The sequence below is a fragment of the Pseudorca crassidens genome, chromosome 19 (genome assembly GCF_039906515.1).
Source record: "Pseudorca crassidens isolate mPseCra1 chromosome 19, mPseCra1.hap1, whole genome shotgun sequence".
Classification (NCBI taxonomy): domain Eukaryota; kingdom Metazoa; phylum Chordata; class Mammalia; order Artiodactyla; family Delphinidae; genus Pseudorca; species Pseudorca crassidens.
Window position 1 is genome coordinate 14,829,129 of NC_090314.1, and position 23,016 is coordinate 14,852,144.

The window sequence follows — 23,016 nt, forward strand, 5'->3', positions numbered from 1 at the left end:
GACCCAGCTATTTTACTTCTAAGAAATTATTTTAGTCCATACAAATTAACATTTGTACAAGGTTATTCATTGCAGCATTATTTGTGATACTGAAAGACTGACAATGGCCATTAATAGGGGATCTATTAAATAAATTATTTCACGTTCAGGTGATAGAATACTATGCAGCAGTAAAAGGAATTAAGAAACTCTTTATGTACTAATATGGAAAGAACTCTAGATATATTGTTAACAGACGCAAGTTACAGAACACTAGGTTCTACAGAATGCTAGGGAAATGAGGAAATGGGAAGATATAGTTATTCATGTCTTTACCTTACATATTTATATTCAAATATATATATGTATGTATGTTATATATGTATATATAACACATATATATGTGTATATTATACATATGTTATATATAATTGTTATATATATATGTATATATGTTATACATATATAACAATTATATATATAATTGTTATATATGTATAACAATTTGTTATTTTTTTAAATGGTTGGAGCCTAGAAGTCTAGGTTTTGTTTTAAAGCCCTATCTACCTTATAATCAATTTGTGTAAATATTCCATAGACACTTGAAAAGAAGCAGAGCTCTCCATGAGAGGATCAAAGTTTGATAGCCAAGTATAGGTACAGATACATATAAAGATACATATATACAACTGACATAAATAATATTAATGAGATTATCCATACCCTCTCATTCCCTACCCTAGTTGATGTCAAGTGGTAAGAAGTATGTTAAAATCTACCACTACAATTGTATTCTGCCAATTTCTCCATATTTTAATCACTATATATATGTGTGTGTGTGTATATATATATATATACACACACATATATTGTTAAAATATATACTATTAACAACAAAAATGTTCATAAGATATCTTTGCTGTGGATTTTATCTTTCACAAATAGACAATGGCCCTCTTTGTCACACTGATTGTTTTGCCTTGAATTCTGTTTTTCCATATTAATATTGCCCACTCTGCTTTCTTTTCGGATTGGATTGTTATAACTTTTTCTCAACACTTTTCTTTTTAAATATACAGTTACTTTCTTTAATAAAATTAATTGATTGATTTTTTTTTCCCTTTGGAGAGATGACCCAAACTGAGAATCTTTTCTGTGTAACAGTGGAATTTAACTAATTTATATTTATTATACATCATCTATGTACTCAGACTTATTTCCGTTATTATATTTATTTATTTATGATTCCTCTATTTTCTCTCTTTTTCTATAATGGGTACGTTTTCTTTGTCATTGATTTTGCCTGATATTTGGTGAGTCTTTTTTTTTTTTTTTTTTTTTTGCGGTACGTGGGCCTCTCACTGCTGTGTCTCTCCCGTTGCAGAGCACAGGCTCCGGACGCGCAGGCTCAGCGGCCATGGCTCACAGGCCCAGCCGCTCCGCGGCATGTGGGATCTTCCCGGACCGGGGCACGAACCCGTGTCCCCTGCATCAGCAGGCGGACTCTCAAGCACTGCGCCATCAGGGAAGCCCTGGTGAGTCATTTTGATCTTCAGATTTAAGTCTTCAATCAGCTTAAGAACATCCATTATCCACATGTTTAATTCCTGTTCACTATCCTCCACATTCATTATAATTTTGCTTATCATTTTATAGTTGTTGTGTTTACCTTTGAATTATGTGAGAGCTTCTTAAGCTTATTCTCAATATTACTAACTGGGTTTTCCACAAAGTAGATTCTGCTCTTTACTGTTTGTAATATCATTTAGAATTCTTCTTGGCCATTTTTAGTTTTTTTATATTATTTCCTTAATTTAACCAGCACGTTCTTCATATCATTCTATTGCCTTATTTAATCTTTTGTCTTTAAAACAGTTTATTTTTTTCTAGAAGTCTGCCGAAAACACAAAGTTAACAGATATCTAAATTTTACTTGGCTTTCTATAACAAATCCTTTTCAAAGCTTGGTTATTTCCCTACCTTCTAAATGCTAGGTTATACTTTTTTAGATGCAGAATCTTTTCTTTCTCCAAACTATGAGGGTTTTTTTTTTCCCCTCTCCTTCTTCTTTTTATATCCAAACTTGAAAATGGAGACATCTACTCAGGCTTGTTATTTATCTCCAACCTGTTAGTAGATTCTCCTTGGCAACTCTCATGGCACACACAGATGCTGTTAGAATACTCTCCTCAGATTTTAGGCTAGAGAGCTGGTTGTTATAAGACATCAATTAAATAATCCAGAAGCCTACAGGGAATGAGGAAGAAGCTGGGACAGGAGTCACTGCCAGCAGAGGAATTTCATCTCTGCATAATTTCTTCTTTGTGCCTGGTAAAGTTACTAGGCTGTGGGACCAATTTTTTTATGTCTGGTTTTCAATTTGGCCATTACTCTGGGTACACGATGTGATTATCCAACTTCCTAGCTGGTGAATGGCTTCTCTCTGCCACCCCACTCACTGGATTTCTCTTTGGGAGAGCCACATTTGAGCTTGGGCTCCCCAGGGCACCGATTTCAAATGCTATTGACCCCAAACAACAAAAATGTTTCCACGTAGAAAGACCCCTGACTGTTCCAGGGCTCACCCTTACTTCTAAACAGCACAGAATTGTCCCCAAATCTCCAATTTCATATATTCCCACACTGCATTGCTTTCTAAGGAAGAAGCAATGGGGTGCAACTCTCAATATCACCTACATTACAGTCCTAACTACCCCACAGATGACAAAAAAAAAAAATCATCAAAGTACGTTGCGTGCTGGGCATCTTTCTCTTATTTTTAGTTCAGGTGCAGCATTTCAGATAGGCTATATACTAGAAAAAGAGGGTTAGATCCTTGTGTTCAGTTATCTTCTTACTCAGAAATTCTACCCAACCTGGGTCTGATTTTTATTAAGAAAGGAAGTAATTTTCTTTACAGAGGTTCACCTAGCTCGAAATCCTATTAGGAGATGGGGATCCAGGTATTACTCCCTCAGAAAACTGGCTCTAGCGATTTAATGGACTCTTCCTTGCCTTGCAAACATCATTTCTAGCCAGGTGAACCTCAGCAAAGAAAATTGCTTCCTTTCTTAATAAACAGCAAACCAAAATTGTACCAGCCGCCCCCCCTCACCTCTCCTATAGCAAGGCTATGTGTCCCTGTCCATCCCAAATTTATCTCAAAATCTGGGCAGAAAAAAAAAAATGTTATTGCTCTTTTCCAAATACCTTCAAGGACTTCCAATTAGATTCACAAATATGGACTGGGAGCGTGACAGGCTCATGGCTAAACACCAGCACTGGTCTTCCTGGCTTCTCCACCAGCCCACCAGGGACAGAGATAAATAAGACAGACTCTGTGCTCCCACAGCGCCCTGTGTAAATCACTAAAATAATACCTGCGCCACATATCCTCCATGTTCCTCTCCACTAGACCATAAGCCTACAGAGAACACAGACCATCCCTCTGTCATTATTGCAAAGGAGGTTCTACAAAACACGTTAGTCACACCAAACAGAAACCAGTTCCAGTTCCTGCCCTTGAGGAGGTCATATTCCAGAGAGAGGTCCCCAGCTTAGCTGTGAATCGGTTGTGACCGATTGTCCTCCCGTTGTGACCACGACTCCGTCTCGGGCGCACACAGATGCCTTGGGATCTATTTTCCCTGGCTGCACACCGTAGGTAGTATTCTGGCAAACCCTCTCCCGGGACAGGCTGGAGTTGCATCTCAGCAGGATAAGCCATCTTCCTCAGAGTCCCAGTCCCCACAAGAGAGGCAGGTTGGGGTGACCTTGAACCAGACACCACTCTGACTCCCGCGATCGGCCCCAGGCATAAACACCTGGTCTCCCTGCCTGGCAACTCAGACATAGCCCCAAGGTTCCAGCCAGGTCTGTTTCCCCAGCACACCCAGAGCAGACTGGTCAGACTGGTATTTCTGGGTCCTGGCCACCAGAGGCGTGGCCTCTAAGAGTGCAGAAGCCCCACCTGAGAATGATCCGAAGGTACTCAATACCATCCGTCTCCTCACACTTGATGGACAAGAGCAAGTTCCCCAGACTACTGCCGGTACAGTAGAAGTTTAGATGGTCCTAGAGACAGAAATCAGGTGTTAGCGGGGAGGAGGGGACCTTCCGGACATGTTCCCCCAAATCACCTCCTTCACCAGGAGTCAGAAGCCCCATAGCAATGAGGAAGAGAAGGATGCTACTGCTGTGGCTGTTACTGGTGATGATGGGGGGAGGGGGGAAGAGGGGAAGAAGGGGAAGGGTCACAGTGAGAGGCCCAACTGAGTCCCAGGATGTGCCAGGCACTGGGCTGAGGGCCTAAGAGCCCTTATCTCCTTTAATCCTGACTACAACTTTATGCAGGAGGAAACATCATCATCCCCATTTCACAGATGGGTAAACCAAGTTCAGAGTTGTTAACTGTCCAGGGTCACACAACTAATAGTGAAAGATCCAGGGTTCAAACCCACACCTGTCTTGACCAAAGCCCAAGTTCTTCACCACAAGATATCGAGTCCACTTCCTGGCTTCCAGGGGCAACGCTTGCCAATTCAGACTATTTGTGGGAATAAAGCCAGGAGGTTCACTGGCACCGCCACCCAAGGGGAGCCAGGAGGTCCTCTGGACAGTGGGTCTCCTCCTGGCCCAGGGAGCCCATACCAGACAGGCCATATCAGGATGCGGCCCTCAAATCTGCACTTTAACACGTTCCCCAGGGGGTTCTGACGCAGCTCCTAAGACTGCAAAGCTGCCTTAGGCCGGAGATTTCTGGAATCTACCTTCGGGACTTCCAGAACCTGCCAAGTCTAATGGGCAGAATATATTTAAAGAAATGTAACTTTGTCACTTTTAAGCCATCAGAGGCTCACAGCACATCATCCAGTACAAGTACTCAGGGAGACCTGCTTGAATAAGGACACGAGAGACTTGTACCATTTTGACAGAAACAGACTTCCAAGGTGTGAGAATGTATTTGTCTCTTCCACCCTCCTCCACCCCCAAACACTACCCATTCCATCACCTCCTAAGATATTTGTTGGGGGTGATTCCCCACCCAGACTCATCACACCAAGAGCCTTCCTAACTTCTGCACACCCTCTGTCCGCCCCATCCCTGCCCAGGAGCACAGCCAGTCAGACCTCTCCAATGAGGACACGGGCAGGCAGCAAGGACAGGGAGGGCGACTTCGAAGAGGAGAGACAGAGATAAAGGGGCAACTGGAGAGGAATGCTGGGTTCCTGGGGCCCTCCCCCTCCAGCAGCTATTTTTGCCCCCGGGCTCCCTGGGCCTCACCTTCCCCAGGAAGTGCCTGCGGTAGGCCCTGGCTTCACCCTTGCACTCGAGCTTGTAGCCAAACGTGCTGGGGCTGAGGTTGTCCTCTTCCTCCTCCTCACAGATGCTGCTGCCCAGGGAGGTCGGCGTGCTCACGTTCTCAGGGTCCTCAATCCAATAGCCCCCAAACTGGGGCAGGACGATCAGGGGGTATGGGCCTCCCTTCTCCACCACCTAGAGGCAGAGGGAGGGTCTTGCACTGCAGCCTGCCCTGGGTCTGCAGGAGGTGGGGAGAGGTGCCGGTAGGGGTGCCCTCCAACTTCTGGACGGCTCCAAGGAGGGCATCCCGTCTTTGAGGCCAAACGCAGCAACATGAACCCCTCCCCTAAGCCCTACAACGTCTCCAGCTTCACCAACCCTGTAGTTTCAGAGGTGCAAAGCTCGGATGGGTACCCCCAATTTAAACATGGAAAAGCTGAGGTCACAAAGGGAAAGGTGGCAAAAGGCCTCAAGCCCTCAAGTACCAGGGCCAGGGTTCTCTCCCACGTGGGGTGGGGCAGGGACCATCAACATCATCACCGTCAGCTCCCCCGCCGCCCCCGCCCCGCCGGCAAAGACAGGACCCAGAGCTGCCGTGCGGCCAGGGGGGTTCCTACCTCGTCGATGCTGGGGTACGGAATGTAGTCGTCCTGCAAGACAAACCAATGTCACCATTAGTCCCGGCAATGCCCAAAAAGTTTGATCACTGTTTCCATTCCCCTCTCCACTCCTTACTCCAGAGGGGGTGAGGAATAGGCTGGGGAGCATCAGTGGGAAGAACACCGGACAGAACAGCCTAGAGGCAGCTCTGGGATGTGGCTTGAGTTCTTCCCCAAACTGACAGAACCTGAGTGCAAACCCTGCCAGCTGAAGATGCAGTACGCAGAGCGCGGAGCCCCACACTCCTGTGACCCAGCTTCTCACCCTAGGATGCTGTAACAGGAAGATGACCTCTGGTCCCACCTAGCCCCCTCCAGGAAAGGGGGTTAACCTCTAAGTGATGAGCTGCTTGCCTGGGCCTTGGCAATGGAAGCTGAAGCTGAGAGCTGACGCCTCCGGAGTCTGGAGCATAGAGCCTGACACCCCTACGTGCTGCACGTGGTCCGTTTGCAGGAGCAGGTGCAGAGAAGCCAAGCTGAGCCACAAGCCTTGTCTCACCAAGGCCTCCGCCCCAGCAGACCCTGAAGCTGCCCCAAAGGTGTCAAGCCAGGGCCCCCCTTGCTGCCCACTGTGTACCGGTCAACACTGTGTGGCCACTGAAGTGGCTCTTGGTGAAAATAAGAGTTAGACAGTGTAAGAGAGCAGACCCCAGCATGCCAGCTCTGTCCCCTGCCTGTCACCCGCCCAGCCCACCTTGTTCTTCTGGGGTCCCGGCTTCTGCTCTTCAAGCTTGATCCCCTGCAGAAACAAGGAGAAGAGGATCCATGGAAAAGCAAAGGTCACAGAAGACAGGCCAAACAGAGGAGTCTATCAGGAGCAGCTGCCTTAGCTGGGGGTTAGTAACAACAGCAGCAGCAGCTGGCATGTGCTGGCCCCTTACACACTCAGGTCTCACAGCAGCCTCCGGCAAGGCAGCAGCGTAGGGGGTTAAGAGCGTGGACTCGAGCCAGATCACCAGGATTCAAATCCCAACACTGCCGCTTATGACCTGATGACCGTGGGCAAGTCACAAAACCTCTCTGTAGCTCGGTGTTCCCATCTGTAAAATGGGAACGAAAACGTCGCCTACGCTTGTGGTGAAGATTAAATGTTGAGAGTGTGTTAAGCCCTTGGAAGACTGATCGCTATATAGTAAAACTACAGGTAGGCGGCATTTTCATCTTGGTGCTTAAATATCTCCACCAGGCTCTCTCAAAGCCAGTAGGTGAGGGGTGAGGATGGGAACCTGCATCTTCGGGTGTCATCGATGCCCACATGTTGGACCTCATGCCACACCAGCTCCACCCCTCCCTGGTGGGAAGGTCCAAGGGTGACAGGCGGGCCACCTGGTCCTCGTTCTGCCGCTGTCGTACTATCCACGACCCTTGACAAAGTTGAGCCTCTTGCAGCCTCCGTGGCTTCATCTGCAAAATGAGGATTCTAACACCCATCCTCCCGCCTCATAGATGCGTCACTGCAAGGGACAGGCACCGTGACTGGGCCTGGATTAAAGGGGATCATCTGCAGTTATCTGGAAAATGCTCTTCCGGGGAGCAGGGCCCGGTCCTATAGTCACGTTGTGAATTAACTAGGTTTTGAGGGAGGGGGGCACATGGTGTGCCCAAGATTGTTTGAATAAATCCAATGAGGGTGTGAGACGCTGGGACACACGGGGACACACTAGGAGAAACAGGTCCCCTCTAGAGAGAAGAGTGTCCAGAAGCGGCCGCTGCCTGATCATCATAATACGCATCAGGACCTTGGCCTTCCATGGCGCTCCCTCTGTTGTCTCCTTTGAAGCCCTCAGCACCTATTTACCAACGAGGAAACTGAGGCCCACGAGTAGGTTGCTGGCCTAACGTCACACAGCTTGCGCGTGACAGCACCTGGATTTGAAGCTGGACTGTGTGTCTACACGTGTGTCTACAAGTGCACGGTCCTATCCCACAGCTCGCAGAGCCCAAGACTCCTGCTAACTGGGTGGATTTAGACTTGGGCTTCTCCAGACTTGGCTGGGCTGAGTCACCTGCGGCGTTGTTCAAGAGGGCTTGGGGGGGCCCCTCCCGCTGGACAGGTGCTCCTTTCCACACACAGGGATAAAAAACACCTGAGTGGCCAGCAGACCCTGTCCAGGGAGGCAAACTGGGCGGATGGGGATGGGGGTGATGTCAGGAGTCTGTTTTGTTTGTCCTGCACTAGTCATCCCTGCCTGGGAACAGCCCCTGGGCAGGACAGCAAACCTCCTCCTGTGCCTTCCCCCACGACAGAGCCACCACGCAGCACTGGGCCGTCTCTGGGTGTCATCCTTTGCAACAGGTATTATGATTATGCCCCCCTCCCCCATCCCCAGCCATGAAGACACTGAGGCTCAGAGAGGTACAGTGACTTGACCAAGGGCACTCAGCTAGAACGTGAACCTAGGACCAAAGGGATCCAAAGCTTGTGCACTCGGCCCCTGTTGCTTCACAGGGATTGTGCCCTTCTTCAAATCCCTAGACCCTCGGTCCGGGAGGTCAGGAGTCCTGGATCTTAGTTTCAGCTCTTCACAACTCTCAAGAGTGCCCTGCATGCTTCACTGCTCTGAGGCTCAGTCTTCACGCCCGCAGCGTGAGAGAGCGCGCCCACACTCAAGGACAGACTCCAGCCACACTTCATAGAAGCCGCTTCCCATGTGAGTTTCATACAGGCAGAGGAGTTGGAAACTGTGGCCCCTAGGAGGCTGGGACCCAGTGGGCACGTGGTAGAGGCCCAAGCACTGGGAAGTCCGGTTTCAGCCACCAGCAATCTCAACTGAGATGAAATTGACCCACCGCCCAAGGGTGTCAGCCGCCTGCCGTGGAGACACACAGGAAGCAACCAGACCCCTGGCACTTCCCTGGCGGTCCAGTGGTTAAGACTCCACGCTTTCACTGCAGAGGGCGCGGGTTCAATCCCTCGTCGGGGAACTAAGATCCCACAAGCTGCATAGCGCGGCTAAAAAAAAAAAAGACCCCTGTCCTTGCCAGGCTCCCAATCTAGTTGAGAGGACAACCCAGCAGCCTCAAAACACGAGGACCGTGAGGCCGGTTAAGTGGGGCTGGAGTCTGTGCTCAGAGAAGCCCTTTGTTGGGGAGGCTGGGGGCCCCGGCTAGCGGTGAGGGGTGAGTGGATCGTGGCAGCAACCAGAGAGAAGGCAGGGTGAGCCGCAAACTCCCCGCCAGCTTGCCAGAGTGCGGGGATTCCGTGGCTCGAGGTGAAGGTCCCAGCTTTACTGAGCACCTATTACACACTGCCTCCCATCACTCACTGTCAAGGCCGGTGCCCTCCCTGTTTCCTCAACTTGACTGTACGTTCCCTAAACGCACATAAATCAGTTTGTAGTCCACACACTGCTGGGCACAGAGCAGGATTTTAATAACTTGCTCGTGATAATGACACAACCACTAATAATAGTTTTCCCTCAAACAGTCCCTCCCCCTCCCCCCTTAGGGAGACCTGGCTTTCCCAGGAGGACCACGCTTGCTGGTAGCAGCTGCCTTCTCAGCATCTCCACCTGCATCTCAGGCCTGTTGTGGGCACGCTCTCTGCCTCTCCTCCTAGACCTTCCATCACTACCGGATCCTCCTTCCTGGAGCCTGCAGCAGCTACTTAGGGTAAAGAGCACCATCATATAGTGGCTAAGCCTTGAAGCTATGTACTAGCCCCGAGCCCTTAAATGTTTTATTTAATATCTCTGTGCCTCAGTTTTCTCACCTGTGAAATGGGGATAATAATAATATGCCTACTTCCTGTGGGCTTTGTCAGGAAGACATGAGATAACGCCTGTCAATCTCTGAGCCCGAGAAGTGCTTGAAATACGTGGGCTATTACCAGCATCTTCTTCCCATCTACATTTATGAAGCCTTCTGGACCTCCCCCCATATTCCCTAGGGCGGTGGTTCTCATTTGTGAGCTCTGACCCCTTGGTGAGGGGTGATTATAAAGGACCCCCAACACTGAACACTGATTTTTGTGCAATGCCTACAAAGTCTTTACATATTTCTCGTTTCATCCCAACAACCACGTGAGTGGGTATTTTACATGTAAGCGGGCGTTCTTATTTATAGAAGCTGTGATATTGTGATTTATAATAAGAAATATATATTTGGTCTTCATGCAATTTGAGGCACAGAGCTCCTAAAACGCTTGGAATTTCCTAGGTGATAAGAGCAATGGGGGCATCTTTTGTTATAGCATTTGGACTTTTGTCCTTGGTTCCTAAAACAGCTCCAGAGCCATAAAGGTGAAAGGAGTGTCTTGTTATAAGTTTATGTTAATGAGGTAACTTTTGGGAAGCCCCTAAGGATGGAAGCTTGTTGCCAGGGGAACCAACCCCAATTAGAGGGTTGGAACTTTCAGCCCCACCCCCAACCTCCAGAGAGGAGAGAGGGGCTGGAGATTCAATCAATCACCAATAGCCAATGATTTAATCAATCATGCCCATGTAAAGAAGCCTCCACAAAACCCCAAAAGGACAGGGTTTTGGGAACTTCCTGGTTGGTGAACACATGCTGTGCCCAAAGAAGGCAGAGAAGCTTGCACCCCTTCCCACATACCTTGCCCTAGGCCGTTCTTCCATCTGGCTGTTCCTGAGTTACAGCTTTTTATAATAAACTGATAATCTAGTAGTAAACCCTTTTTCTGAGTTCTGTGAGCCACTCTAGCAAATTAATCGAACCCGAGGAGGGGGTCGTGGGAACCTCCGATTTGTAGCCAGTGAGTCAGAAGCACAGGTGTCAACCTGGACTTGGGATTGGTGTTGAAGTCAGGGGAGGAGGGTGGTCTTGTGAGACTGAGCCCTTCACCTGTGGGATCTGACCCTACCTCCAGGTAGACAGTCTCAGAACTGAGTGAAACTGTAGGGCACCCAGCTGGTTTCGCAGAACTGTTTAGTGTGAGAAAACTGCCACACGTCTGGTGTCAGAGTGAGGTGAGAACAGTGCTGTGAGTAGACAGAAAACAGGAGCGAGAAGCTTAGAAAAGGGAAGGAACTAGTGCTAGCGAGTGTTAGATGCAGGATTTGAACTCAGGTCTGTCTCCCACTCCACTGCTCTGCCTCGCAGACGTGAGATGAGTCCCCTAAGAAGGGGCTTTCTTTCCAACCCATTGCCGGAACAACGGACCCCCTCAAACCCTCCCCACATCCGTCTGCCCTGCTGGCAGGTTCTGTTTGTCTTCTCTCCATCCTTCAGGCGGGAGCCGTCCCAGGATCCTCTGTGCCGTTCGACCTGGAAATGGCCTCAGGTGGTCCAGGCCATCAGGACTGTGAGTTCTCTCTTCTCTGCCCTCCCTCCGAGCACCCGAGTTTTGCCTGTGGGTTCTGCTGGTGTCGTGTCCGCTGAGGCCACTGCAGCATCCCCACCCGGTGCCTGGCTCCCCGACAATGAGGATGCTCACCTGCATTTTCTCCAGCATCTCAAAGAACTCCGCTGACTGAAAGACACAAAGAGGGCGGGGAGAGAAAGATGGGGCATCAGCCAGGAGGTCTGCTGAGAAAGCCTCTGCGTTGACCGTCTGGAAGCTCCACCCAGGGCTTCCCCAGGGACAAAATTCATTTGGATCAAGAGAGATCATTTGATCTTGCCTTTGCAGGGCTGGAGGGCCAGAATACCCCATACAACAAGAGGGGGAGAAAAGCATGCCCGGCCTGGCAAATGGCCCTGGGGAGAACAGTTACTCAGTCTCTGTCAAGAGGGAGGGGTCCCTGGGAAAAGCTAAGGTCTCCAAAAGCCCTGGGATTCAGCCTCCAGCAGGATTCGTGTTTGGGATGTTTTCAGCCCAACAGTGAGGCCAAGATGTCCCACACAAGTCGTTTTCCAACTTTTGTGGCAACACACAGCTCTTCTGTCTTCTCACAGAAGTCTCACTTAGAACTCCAACATACAAAACCAGTAAAAACACAGGGGCTCTGGCCAAGGCAGAGCCCCTGATGTGCCACCTCTGCCTGCCCCTGTCCCCTGTCCCCAAGGCACCTTTTGGGACCCAAGAACTGGTGAGCAAAACCTAAAAACCATTGAACTGCAGCCTCCAGTGGCCTGGATGGGTTATTTTTTAAATCGTAAACTACATAAGTCCAAACTTTTAACCTACATTGGTGCCACCCTTGTAAACTCCAGGTAAGACCAAAAGGAGAAAAAGTGGAATGAAAGGGTGAGGGACTGAAAGCTCTACCCTAATAAACACACGCAGAGGTTGCCCCAGAAGTGTCCCCACTTCCCGTTCTGTAAAAACAGCTACACTTTTTTGTCATAAGATCACTGCCCACATCAGGGCACTGGCAAGCCACGAGTTAATGAGCGCCCAGAAGAGACAGTCCCCGGATGAATAGGAAACAAAAGAAAGCAGTGAAAAGGAAACATGTCCTTGTCACTTCTTCATGCAGAGGCAGGGTATCCACTCTGCTTTGCTCTGCAGGCACCAATGGGCCAGAACTGCCTGCAGCCCCGTCACCCTCAGCATTCTCAGAAGAGAACCACCATGGAAAGGACCCTTGTGGAGTCACCTGCAGAGACCTGGCCCTGCTGCAGACTCCAAGTGACCTCTCCCAGGCTAAAGGTGGCCCAACCCAAAAAGTCCATCAACTTTTGAATAAACAAATTATAGCATATCCATTCAATGGAATAGTATTCAGCCATTAACAAAAAAAAAAGAATGAAGTACTGGCTCATGCTACAACATGTATAAACGTTGAAAACATTATGCTAAGTAAAAGAAGCCAGACACAAAAAGCCACGTGATTCCATTAATATAAGATATTAATGTATAATAATAATAATTATATATTATATAATATTATATAATATATAATTATATATTATATAATTATATCTATAATTTCACATTTATATGTAATTATATATAATTATATATATAATAATATATATTATATATATAATTTCACGTATATATAAAATATATAATTATATATCATATAATTATATATTATATAATATTATATAATATAATTATAATAATTATAATTAATAATATAATAATTCCATTAATATAAGATATCCAAAATAGGCAAATCAAAAAGACAAAAAGTAGATTTGTGGTTGCTTAGGGCTGAGGGAAATGGGGGATTTGGAAGGTGATAACTAAAGGATATATGGTTTCTTTCTGAGCTGATGAAAATGTTCTAAAATTGACTGTGGGTAATGGTTACAGAATTCTGTAAATATACTAAAAACCATTAAGCTGTGAACGTTAAATGGGTGCCTTTATGGTACTGAATTCTATCTCAATAAAGCTGTTCAAAAACAAAAACTACTCGGTTATTCAAAAAGAAAGCAGTAGATCTATATTGCTTATATAAGGTGCTCTCCAAGATATATTAAGGGGGAGGTGCAAATCAGAACATCACATAGAATATGATCCCCTTTTAATAAAAACAAAACCTAAAAAGACCTATATGTATGTATATAAATGCATAGAAAATAATACAGAAGATACCTCACACTATCAAAAAGTGATTAGATCGAGAAGGCGGAGAGAATAGTGAAGGGGTGTTTGCTTTATACATGGTCTGCTTCACAAGCAGGTAGACCTAACATTACTGGCATAATTCAATTTCAAAGAAATAAGTTTTGGAAAGGAAAACAGAAAAATGTGCAAAGGACAGGAACAAACAACTTGCTAAAGGAGAAATATAAAATGACCAATAAACAATTGGAACATGCCCAACCTCCCAAGTTATGAAAGAAATTAAGATAATAGTAAGATAACATCTTTCACCTATCAGATTGGCCACAATTAAAAAGAAAATCCAGTGTTGGCAAGGACTGTAGGTAAGTGTGCACCTGGTACTTTCTGAAGGGCAATTTGGTACTATGTGTCCAAAGCCTGAAAAATGTTCATGTATTTTGGCCCATAAACCCACTTAAAGGAATTTACCCGAAAGCAATATTTGGGCAACTACACAAAGATATGTATACAAGGATATCTGTCGAAACACTGTTTATAGGTAAAAAAAGTGGAAAGAGCCGAAGTACCCATCAATGAGGGAAAGAATAAATCATACAAGGAAGTATGCCCATACAATAAAATAAGAGGAGATCTGTGTTGATTATGCTACTAGGAAGATTCACATTGTACTGTTAAGTGAGAAAAGTAGGGTTTAGAACAACGTGACCCCTTTTTTCTCAACATATATGTCTTCATCTTGAATACACACATCACCCCTCCAGAGAAAAATATCTTGAAGCGTATATGTCAAAATGAGTTATAAGTTAAGGATAATTTTTTTGCTTTTCAGTATTTTTTAAATTTTCTATAACAATTATAAATTATTTTTGCAATTAATCAACTGCAAAGACTTCAACACATAAGCAGAGGCTCTGGCATGCCTTTCTTTGCTTCTCCCAACTCCTGCTACATGCCTTTCCTGTACCCTCCTAAGACGCTGTGCCCAAGGACCCAAGTTATACAGCCTTTTGTGCCCACAGAAAGCCCCTGAATTCAGGCCATTTCCAGGTCTAACCATGGCCCTGGGTGTTATAGACTAAGAGTCACCCCCATATCCAGCTTACCCCCTGGGATCCATGTAAACTGGCAACCAAAATACCTTAGGTGTGTTCCTACACAATGTTCCTTGTGTTGGTTAATCTATTAACCCCAAATGATTAAGTGCTGGCAAGGCATGGACTGGTCACTGGAAGTACTAGGCAAGGGCTCCATTTCTAGGGTACTTGACCTTAATTATGAGACAAAGTTACACAGGGTTATGTTACAGATGACCAGTGGTTCCGAGGAGGCATGAAGCACTTCTTGCTGGGAGGTAAGGATATTAGTTCTGTACTGCTGTAGAACAAATTACCCCCAAACTTGGTGACTCGCAACAATGTCCATGGGTCAGGAATTCAAAAGTGGCTTCGTTGGTCAGTTCTGGCTCAGGCGGTTGCATTCAGAATGTCAGCACAGGCTGCATCACCTGAAGGCTAGACTGGGATTGGAGGATCTGCTTCCAAGATGGCGCACTCACAAAGCTGTCAGCAGGAGGGCCCAGTTCCCCATCACACAGACCTCTCCATCGGTTGCTTGAGTATCCTCAAAACGTGGCGGCTGACTCCCCCGGAACAAGTGATCCAAGAGAGAAAGCATGAAGGAAGCTATACTACCTTTACACCATCCTTTCCCTTTTATCCTGTTCTTTAGAAGCTAGTGTCCACGACCAGCCCTCACTCAAGGGGAGGGCAATTAGGTTCTGAAGGAGAAAAGTATCAAAGAGCTTGTGGACATATTTTAAAACTACCACATCAAGGAAGTCTTCTTGTAAGAGGCTGGATTCCAACCAGACCTTAAAAGATAAACAGAAATCACTCGATAGAGAGGGTGGAGAGGGCATTACAGGCGGTGGTAACTGTGAGGGCAAAGGTGGAGAAGCACGGTGTGTACTCAGTGAATGGTGAGTGGATGAACCTGGCTGCCTGAGGCCTCTGGGTCAACATCCTTAAGTTCAGACTGGAAAGGAGGGCTGGGGTCTAGGCCTGAGAGATTCCGAACGCCAAGAATTCAGGCTTAATCTGGAAGGCGCTGGAGAGCTACTGAGGTTTGGGTACAGTAGAAAGATAAAGTCGTCCACAGTATCTGTGGGGGATTGGCTCCAGGACCCCTGTAAATACCGAAATCCGAGAATACTCAAGTCCCTTATTTCAAATGGCATAGCGCAGTTGCCCCCTTTATCCGCAGGTTCCACCAACTGGGGATCAAAATCGAAATCTTTAGTTGAATCTGTGGATGCAGAACCCGTGGATACAGAAGGCCAACTCAACAGGAGGGAGTAGAATCCAGTGGTCAAAGCCAGGTACGGGAAGTGACCGACCTGCTACTGGCCGGCTGCGTGGTACAAGGCACGTGATTCAATCTCTCTTACTTCCCTCACCTGAAAGCGGGATCAGCCCCTGCCTTTCAGGGCTCATGTGAGGCTGAAGTAAGAACGTGGACAGGAAGTGCCAGGGCCTGGTCCACGGCCAGCGCTCAGTAAACAGCAACTACTATAAGGAACTAGTAGAAAGTTCGCTCTGGAAACAAGCTTTGCCTGTTGGGAGATGGTCTAGTACCTTCAGGACAGTTAGCTTTTCCTGATGTAGCTTTTCTTGACCTCATTGGTCTTCCCAGAGGCAGCGTGTTTCGATTACTGTTAAAAAAGGGTCTATTTCCCGAATGAAGATGCTCCGTGGCCTCAGGGCTGGCACAGGTGGTGAGATGAAAGGGCTGTGATTCAGCCTCAGCCCTGGGTAACACACTGGGTGGACAATGGCTGCGTGGACAGTGTCCAGGAGCAGAAATCAGCCAGTGGCAACTCGGCCCCAGCTGGCCTAGCCCCACTTCATGGTGACTTGTTGAACTTTCCAATGGGACAGTTCCAACCTTGGCAAAGAGCAAGTCTCCTTTTCCACCCAGAAGCAGGGTGACTCAGGCCAGCCTGGAACAGCAGCTCCGGCCACTGAGTCCCACCCTTGTCCACACCCCATGAGGTTGCTTCACGCGGCCAAGGGCGCACAGCAGGCACTCAGTAAATGCTCACTGACTCACTGGCATCGTCCCACAGGCCCTTTAGGACAGAAAGCCTAAAGCATTCTTCGGAAGGGGATCCCCCTCCATTGGGAAGCCGGGCGCTGGATTTTCGCAGAGAAACGTAATTCAGCCTTCTCATCAATAGCGGCCCAGCTGTCTAATTTATTATTAGCAACAGCCGTCAACACCCAAATCAGAGCAGCGGCCAGCATTTCCCCTTGGGCTCTGCTTTAACAGTCAGTCAAGTAGGATGTGAAATCATCACCGAGAGCCAGCACCCAGCCGGGGAAACCACAGGCTGGGCCCCAAGGTTCGGTCCGGGTTCAAGCCGTGTCCTCCCACCTCTCAGTATAGAAACCGACCAGTCTCCCTTCAGAAGGACAAAATGCGTCCTTGCGGGGAGAAGGCCAGAGGAGGTCCCACGTGGCAGGAACAGAAGTGAACAGGAACTGCAAGGCCAGTCTTGAGGAATCTTCCCGATGCCCCTACCTGTTCACTCTGGTGCCAGCCCCCTGCCCAGGTGGTGAAGAAGTAGAAGCAATGGAAGGGATAGAGCATGTGCGAGTATAGCAGGGCCACCACCCCATCTCAGCACCCTGTGCCCTTCCCGCGGGCAGGAGCGGCCTGGCCTGCCTCTCTCTGGTCCACAGCAGCTCTGCACGTGGACGTGACCTTTCCTGGCAGATGGGTTGCCACCTGTCCTCTCCTTCTTGCTGCATCGCAGGAAGGGCCCCCACCAGCACACCCCCCTCTCTTTCTGACCCTAGTTGAAGTCGCGCCCACTGCCATCCATCTGCTGCCCACCAGATCCCTGCGGGGGGTCCTGCCCTAGCTCTGGCCTCCTCTGCTTCCCTCCTGCAGGCAGGCTGTATTTGTGTGTGAGCAGTCTGCCCAGAAGGCACCACACGCCCAATGCTCACACACAGGACGAGGCCATCTGAGCGCCTGCACCTTGGAACAAGGCTCAAAACGGCACCGACTCACAGGGCTGTGGTGGGATAACGTGAGCCAGTCTGCAGAGCCGGACACAGCACCCAATGCAGAACTCGCTCCGTGCACAGCAGCAAGTGTCTCCTTATCCCACCTCAAGCCAGGGCATGCATGAGGAGGCCAAGGCATGTCAACAGCAACCAGAAACGGTAAAACAAGACAAGGATGGAGGACAAGGTGTCTTCCCCCCCACAAAGTCCCAGGAGAATGGGATGGAGACGTGGGCTGGGTGGTGCTGAGGAGAGGAAGAAAACGGGTCTGAGCAGTTTTCCTCATTACACAGAGAACGAAGACACCACAAAAGAAAAGGATTTCTGGAGAGTTTTGTAGAGATTTTTGGAAAGCTGGGAGAGCTGGGAACCCAGAGCACACACCCCATCAGGAGCCAGACCGGATGTGTCCCAAGGCCACCCAAGCACAGTACATGCTGCGCTGCCCTGGCTCTGCTGCTGGCTCAGAGGCCCCCATCCAGAGGACATCAGGATGAGGGCCAGCTGGCCGCCACTCTGGTTGCTGGAACCTGCAGAAGAAGGCAAAGGGCGGTTCACTAGAATAGAAGGTCCTTGAGGGGAGGGCTCTGATTATTTTGTTCACTGCTATATCCCTGGATGTACAGCTGCCTGGCACAGAGGAGATGCTCCAGAAACATTTCCTGAATGAATGAGAATGAAGTGGGCAGGGGAGACTGACTCCTAGGCCTGTGGGTGGCCGAGGCTATCTCCTCAGGATGGCTACAGTCAGGGGCAGGACAGGCCAATGCATGTGCTAGGAAGGGCTGTCTCTTCTCTGGCCACAGACTGTACCCCTCACCCTGGACGGCCAACGGGTGTCCCCAGTAAGTTGCATCCAGGTCCTATTCCAACCAAGCCTCCTTCCCCGCTCTCCCCTGTGCAACCTTCATGCTTCTCTTTCCCTTCTTTGGTCTGCCTTCATACCAGCTCACACTGAACACAGCTCCTCAGCTGCTTGAGGCCTGCAGAGGCACAGCTTCAATTACATCAGCTTGGGCCAGGAGCATACAAGGCTCTCTATTACCTATGGCAATGGTGATACAACGGAATTACCCGGAGAGCGTGTTAAAACACAGGTTCCTGGCCCCAGCCCTAGGGAATCTGCATTTCTAACACATTCCCAGGTGATACGGATACACCTGATCCAGGGACTACACTGTGAGAACCACTGACCTATGGAATTATAATGTTTAATGCAGGGGGTGTGTGAAAGGGACCAACCTGGCCGGAGCAGAGATTGGGCAGGGAGGAAGGGTGGGAGGATGGCTGGTTTTTATAGGACATCTTAAAAATGACGCAGATTTATATTTAAATCTGTAAGAGAGGATTTGAAAATGCAAATGACTACAAGTACCAGGCAAGTAACATAAAAGAATGAAGAGATAATAAGAGATTGAATCGGTAATCCAAAACCTCCCAGCAAAGAAAAGTCCAGGATCAGATGGCTTTCATGGTAAATTTCACCAAACATTTAAAGAAGAATTAGCACTAATCCTACATAAACTCTTCCAAAACACTGAAGAGGAAGGAACACTCCTTAATTCATTCTGTGAGACCAGAAATACCAAAACCATACTAAGAAACTACAAGGAAACAAAACTACAGACCAATATCCTTGATGGATATAGATGTAAAAGTTCTCAACAAGATACTAGCAAACTAAATCCAACAGCACATTATACATTGTGACCAGGTGGGATTTATCCCAGGAGTGCAAGCTTGATTCAACATAAGAAAATCAATCAATGTAATATATCACATTCATAGAATGAAGGGAAAAACCACATAATCATCTCGGTTGATGCAGAAAGAGCACTTGACACAATCTAACACCCTTTCTTGATAAAAACACCCGGAACACTAGGAATAGAAAGGAACTTCCTCAACATGATAAAGGGCTTTTTTTTTTAATCCACAGCTAACATCATGCTCAATGATACTGAAAGCTTTTCCCCCAAGACCAGGAACAAAACAAGGATGCCCACTTTCACCACTACTATTCAGTGTACTGAAAGTTCTAGCCAGAGCAATTAGAGAAAGAAATGAAAGGCATTCATACTGAAAAGGAAAAATAAAACTATCTCTATTTGCAGATGACATAATCCAATATAGAAACCTGAAGAATACACAAGACCACTACTAGAGCTAATAAAGGAAGTCAGCGAGATTGCAGAGTACAAGATCAACATACAAAAGTCATTTGTATTTCTATACACCAGCTATGAACAATCTGAAAATAAAATTAAGAAAACAATTCCATTTGCAAGAACATCAAAAAGAATAAAATACCTAGAACAATTTAAACACGGAGGTAAGAGATTCACACACTGAAAACTAAAAAACTTTGATGAAAGAAATTAAAGAAGACTTAAATAAATGGTATGACATTCCTTGTTCATGGGTTGGAAGACTCAATACTGCTAAGATGGCAGTAATCACCCAAAGTGATCTACAGATTCAATCCAATCCCTATCAAAATCCCAGCTGGATTTCTTTGCAGAAATTGAAAAGCTTATCCTAAAATTGATGTGGGAACTCAAGGAACTCAGAAAGCCAAAACATTCTTGAAAAAGAACTCACAATTCCCAATTCCAAAACTTACTACAAAGCTACAGTGATCAAAACAGTGTGGTACTAGCATAAGGATAGGCATATAGACCAATGGAATAGAATTTAAAGTCCAGAGATAAATCCATGCATTTACAGTCAACTGACTTTTGACAAGGGGGTCAAGACTAATCGATGGGGAAAGAACAGTCTTTTCAACAAATGGTGCTAGAAAACTGGATACCCACATGCAAAAGAAATGAAGTTGGACACCTATACCTCAAACCATATACAAAAATACAAAAAGCAACAACCTAAACCTAAGAGCTAAAACTGTAAAACTCTTAGAAGAAAACATAAGTTAAATCTTCATGATCTTACATTTGGTAATGGATTCTTAAATATGACACCAATAAAAAAGGAAATATAAATTACTGAACTTCATCAAAATTTAAAACTTTTGTGCCTTAATGGACACTATCAAGAAAGTAAAAAGACAACCAACATAATGGGAGAAAATATTTGTAAATCATATATCTGATAAGCACCTAGCATCCAGAATATATAAAGAACTCTTACAACTTAACAAAAAGACAAACAACCCAATTTAAAAATGGGCAAAGAACTTGAATAGACGTTTCTCCAAAGAAGATATACAAATTGACAATAGGCACATAAAAAAAATGCTCCACGTCATTAGTCACGGGGAAATGCAAATCAAAACCACAATGAGATACCACTTTCATACCCACTAGGATGGCTATAATCAAAAAATAGAAAATAACAGGTGTTGGCAAGCATGTGGAAAAACTGGAACCCTCATACATTGCTGGTGGGAATGTAAAATGGTACAGCTGCTGTGGAAAACAATTTGGCGGTTCCTCGATAAGTTAAACATAGAGCTGCCATATGACCCAGCAATTCCATTCCTAGGTAGATACCCAAAGAACTGAAAACAGGTACCCAAACAAATACTTGCACAAGAATGTTCTTCACTTGTACACTAAAGAGCCGTGCTATTCACACTTGCCAAAAGGTGGAAACGACCCAAATGTCCATCAATTGTTGGATGGATAAACAAACTGTGGACACACAATGGAATATCATTCAGGCATAAAAAGGAGTGAAGTGCTAATAAGTGTTTCAATGGGAATGAACCTCAAAAACATCCCATGTGAAAGATGCCAGAGACAAAAGGTCACATACTGTATGATTCCATTTCTGTAAGATATCTGGAATAGGTAAATCAATCCATAGAGACAGAAAGCAGATGGGTGGTTGCCAGGGGCTGGAGTTGAGGGAGAATGGAGAGCAACAGCTTAATGCGATTTTATTTGGAGGTGATGGAAATAGTTTAAAACTAGGTAGAGGCGATGGTTGCAAAATATTGTGAATGTACTAAATGCCACTGAATTATTCACTTTATTTATTTATTTTTTGATGTGGACCATTTTTAAAGTCTTTATTGAATTTGTTACACTATTGCTTCTGTTTTACGTTTTGTGTTTTTTGGCCCCGAAGCACGTGGGAACTTAGCTCCCCGACCAGGGATCGAACCCGAACCCCCTGCAGTGGAAGGCGAAGTCTCAACCACTGGACCTCCAGCGAAGTCCCGAATTATTCACTTTAAATGATTAATTTTACATTGTGAAAATTTCCCCTCAACAACAACAAGAGTTGGGGGACTGAAACAATGGTAAACTGAAGAGGACATGCTCCTTCCAAAAGAGGCAACTGCTGCTCATCTCTGCCAGGCTGCAAGAGGAAATGCAAGCTCGATGTTACCAGAGTTTTCAACTTTTCAGGATAAGCCAGAAATCCAAATTTGTAGGTAAACTCTCCCAACTTCTATGCATTGATAACCAATTAAAAGTTTTTAGGGCTTCCCTGGTGGCGCAGTGGTTGAGAGTCCGCCTGCCAATGCAGGGGACGCGGGTTTGTGCCCCGGTCCGGGAGGATCCCACATGCCGCGGAGCGGCTGGGCCCGTGAGCCATGGCCACTGAGCCTGCGCGTCTGGAGCCTGTGCTCCGCAACGGGAGAGGCCACAACAGTGAGAGGCCCGCGTACCGCAAAAAAAAAAAAAAAAAGTTTTTAAAATCTCTACGTAGACCAAACAAAATTCATCTATGAGCCAAGTCAGTCCACAAGACACAATTTCCAAGCTCTGCTCTGTACAATAGGGAGCCATTGAATGTTCCTGAGCTGGAAAATGAGAAGATGTAAGGAAAGTGTAGGGAGCCACAAGGAATCCTCTTTTGGGCACACGTGACATGCCAGGCACTGGGGCACTGAATCAGTGCCACCCCATTAGTACAAATGCCACCCCATTAGTCCCAGGGAGGGAGGGTTAGAGGGGTGGAAGGGGTTGAGTGATTAAGCAACTTGCCCAAAGTGAACACACTTAGTAGAAGGCAGAAGCCAGATTCAGGTCCAGATCTATCTGAGTTTGCCAACTCCACATCTCAACATGCGTGTCTGACAGACATCTCAGACTTAACTAGGTCCAATACTCCTTAACTCTTTTTTTTTTATCATTAACTCTTTCCCTCAAAAACTTTCCTCCACCTTAGCCAGTCTCCCCATGGTCCACCCATCCTGACGCTCAGGAGAAAACCCCCAGGATTATCACTGATTTCTTCCTCATTCCCCACACGCAACAGACCTGCAAGTCCACTGTCAAAACATATCCCAAGTCTAAGCACGTCTCAGCAGCTCCCCCACCTCCATCAGCTCTCACTGCCCCTCATCAGGACCATGTAGCAGCCTCCCGGCCTCCACACCAATGCCTTCCTAATCAGCCCCCCAGACAACAGCCACATGGTCTTTCTGAAAGATAAATCAGATGACATCCGTATCCACCTTAAAATCCTCCAATGCACCACTCCATATCCTGCCAAGGTCCAGGGGCGTCAGGCCATTTCGGTTTGTAACAGTGTCACCAGGCTCACACCCTGCCCCCCATTCCGGAGCCAGTGGTAGCACAGCCTGAGACTGGGAGACTCGTTGGTCCAACCC

General features: G+C 46.9%; 1 protein-coding gene across 6 annotated transcripts in view; it reads right to left on the reverse strand.

The window, feature by feature from the left end:
* RAP1GAP2 (RAP1 GTPase activating protein 2) overlaps window positions 1-23,016 on the reverse strand; it is a 218,189-nt gene that overhangs the window by 50,387 nt on the left and 144,786 nt on the right. For 5 of the 6 annotated variants that reach the window (XM_067714884.1, XM_067714887.1, XM_067714888.1 and 2 more), the window contains 5 exons: window positions 11,335-11,370; window positions 6,634-6,678; window positions 5,898-5,930; window positions 5,263-5,475; window positions 3,950-4,053 (listed from right to left, as the gene is read on the reverse strand). In XM_067714884.1, coding sequence (XP_067570985.1) covers window positions 3,950-4,053; window positions 5,263-5,475; window positions 5,898-5,930; window positions 6,634-6,678; window positions 11,335-11,370 — 431 coding nt within the window. The remainder of the gene's footprint in view (window positions 1-3,949; window positions 4,054-5,262; window positions 5,476-5,897; window positions 5,931-6,633; window positions 6,679-11,334; window positions 11,371-23,016) is intronic. The other variant, XM_067714885.1, reaches the window with a different exon arrangement.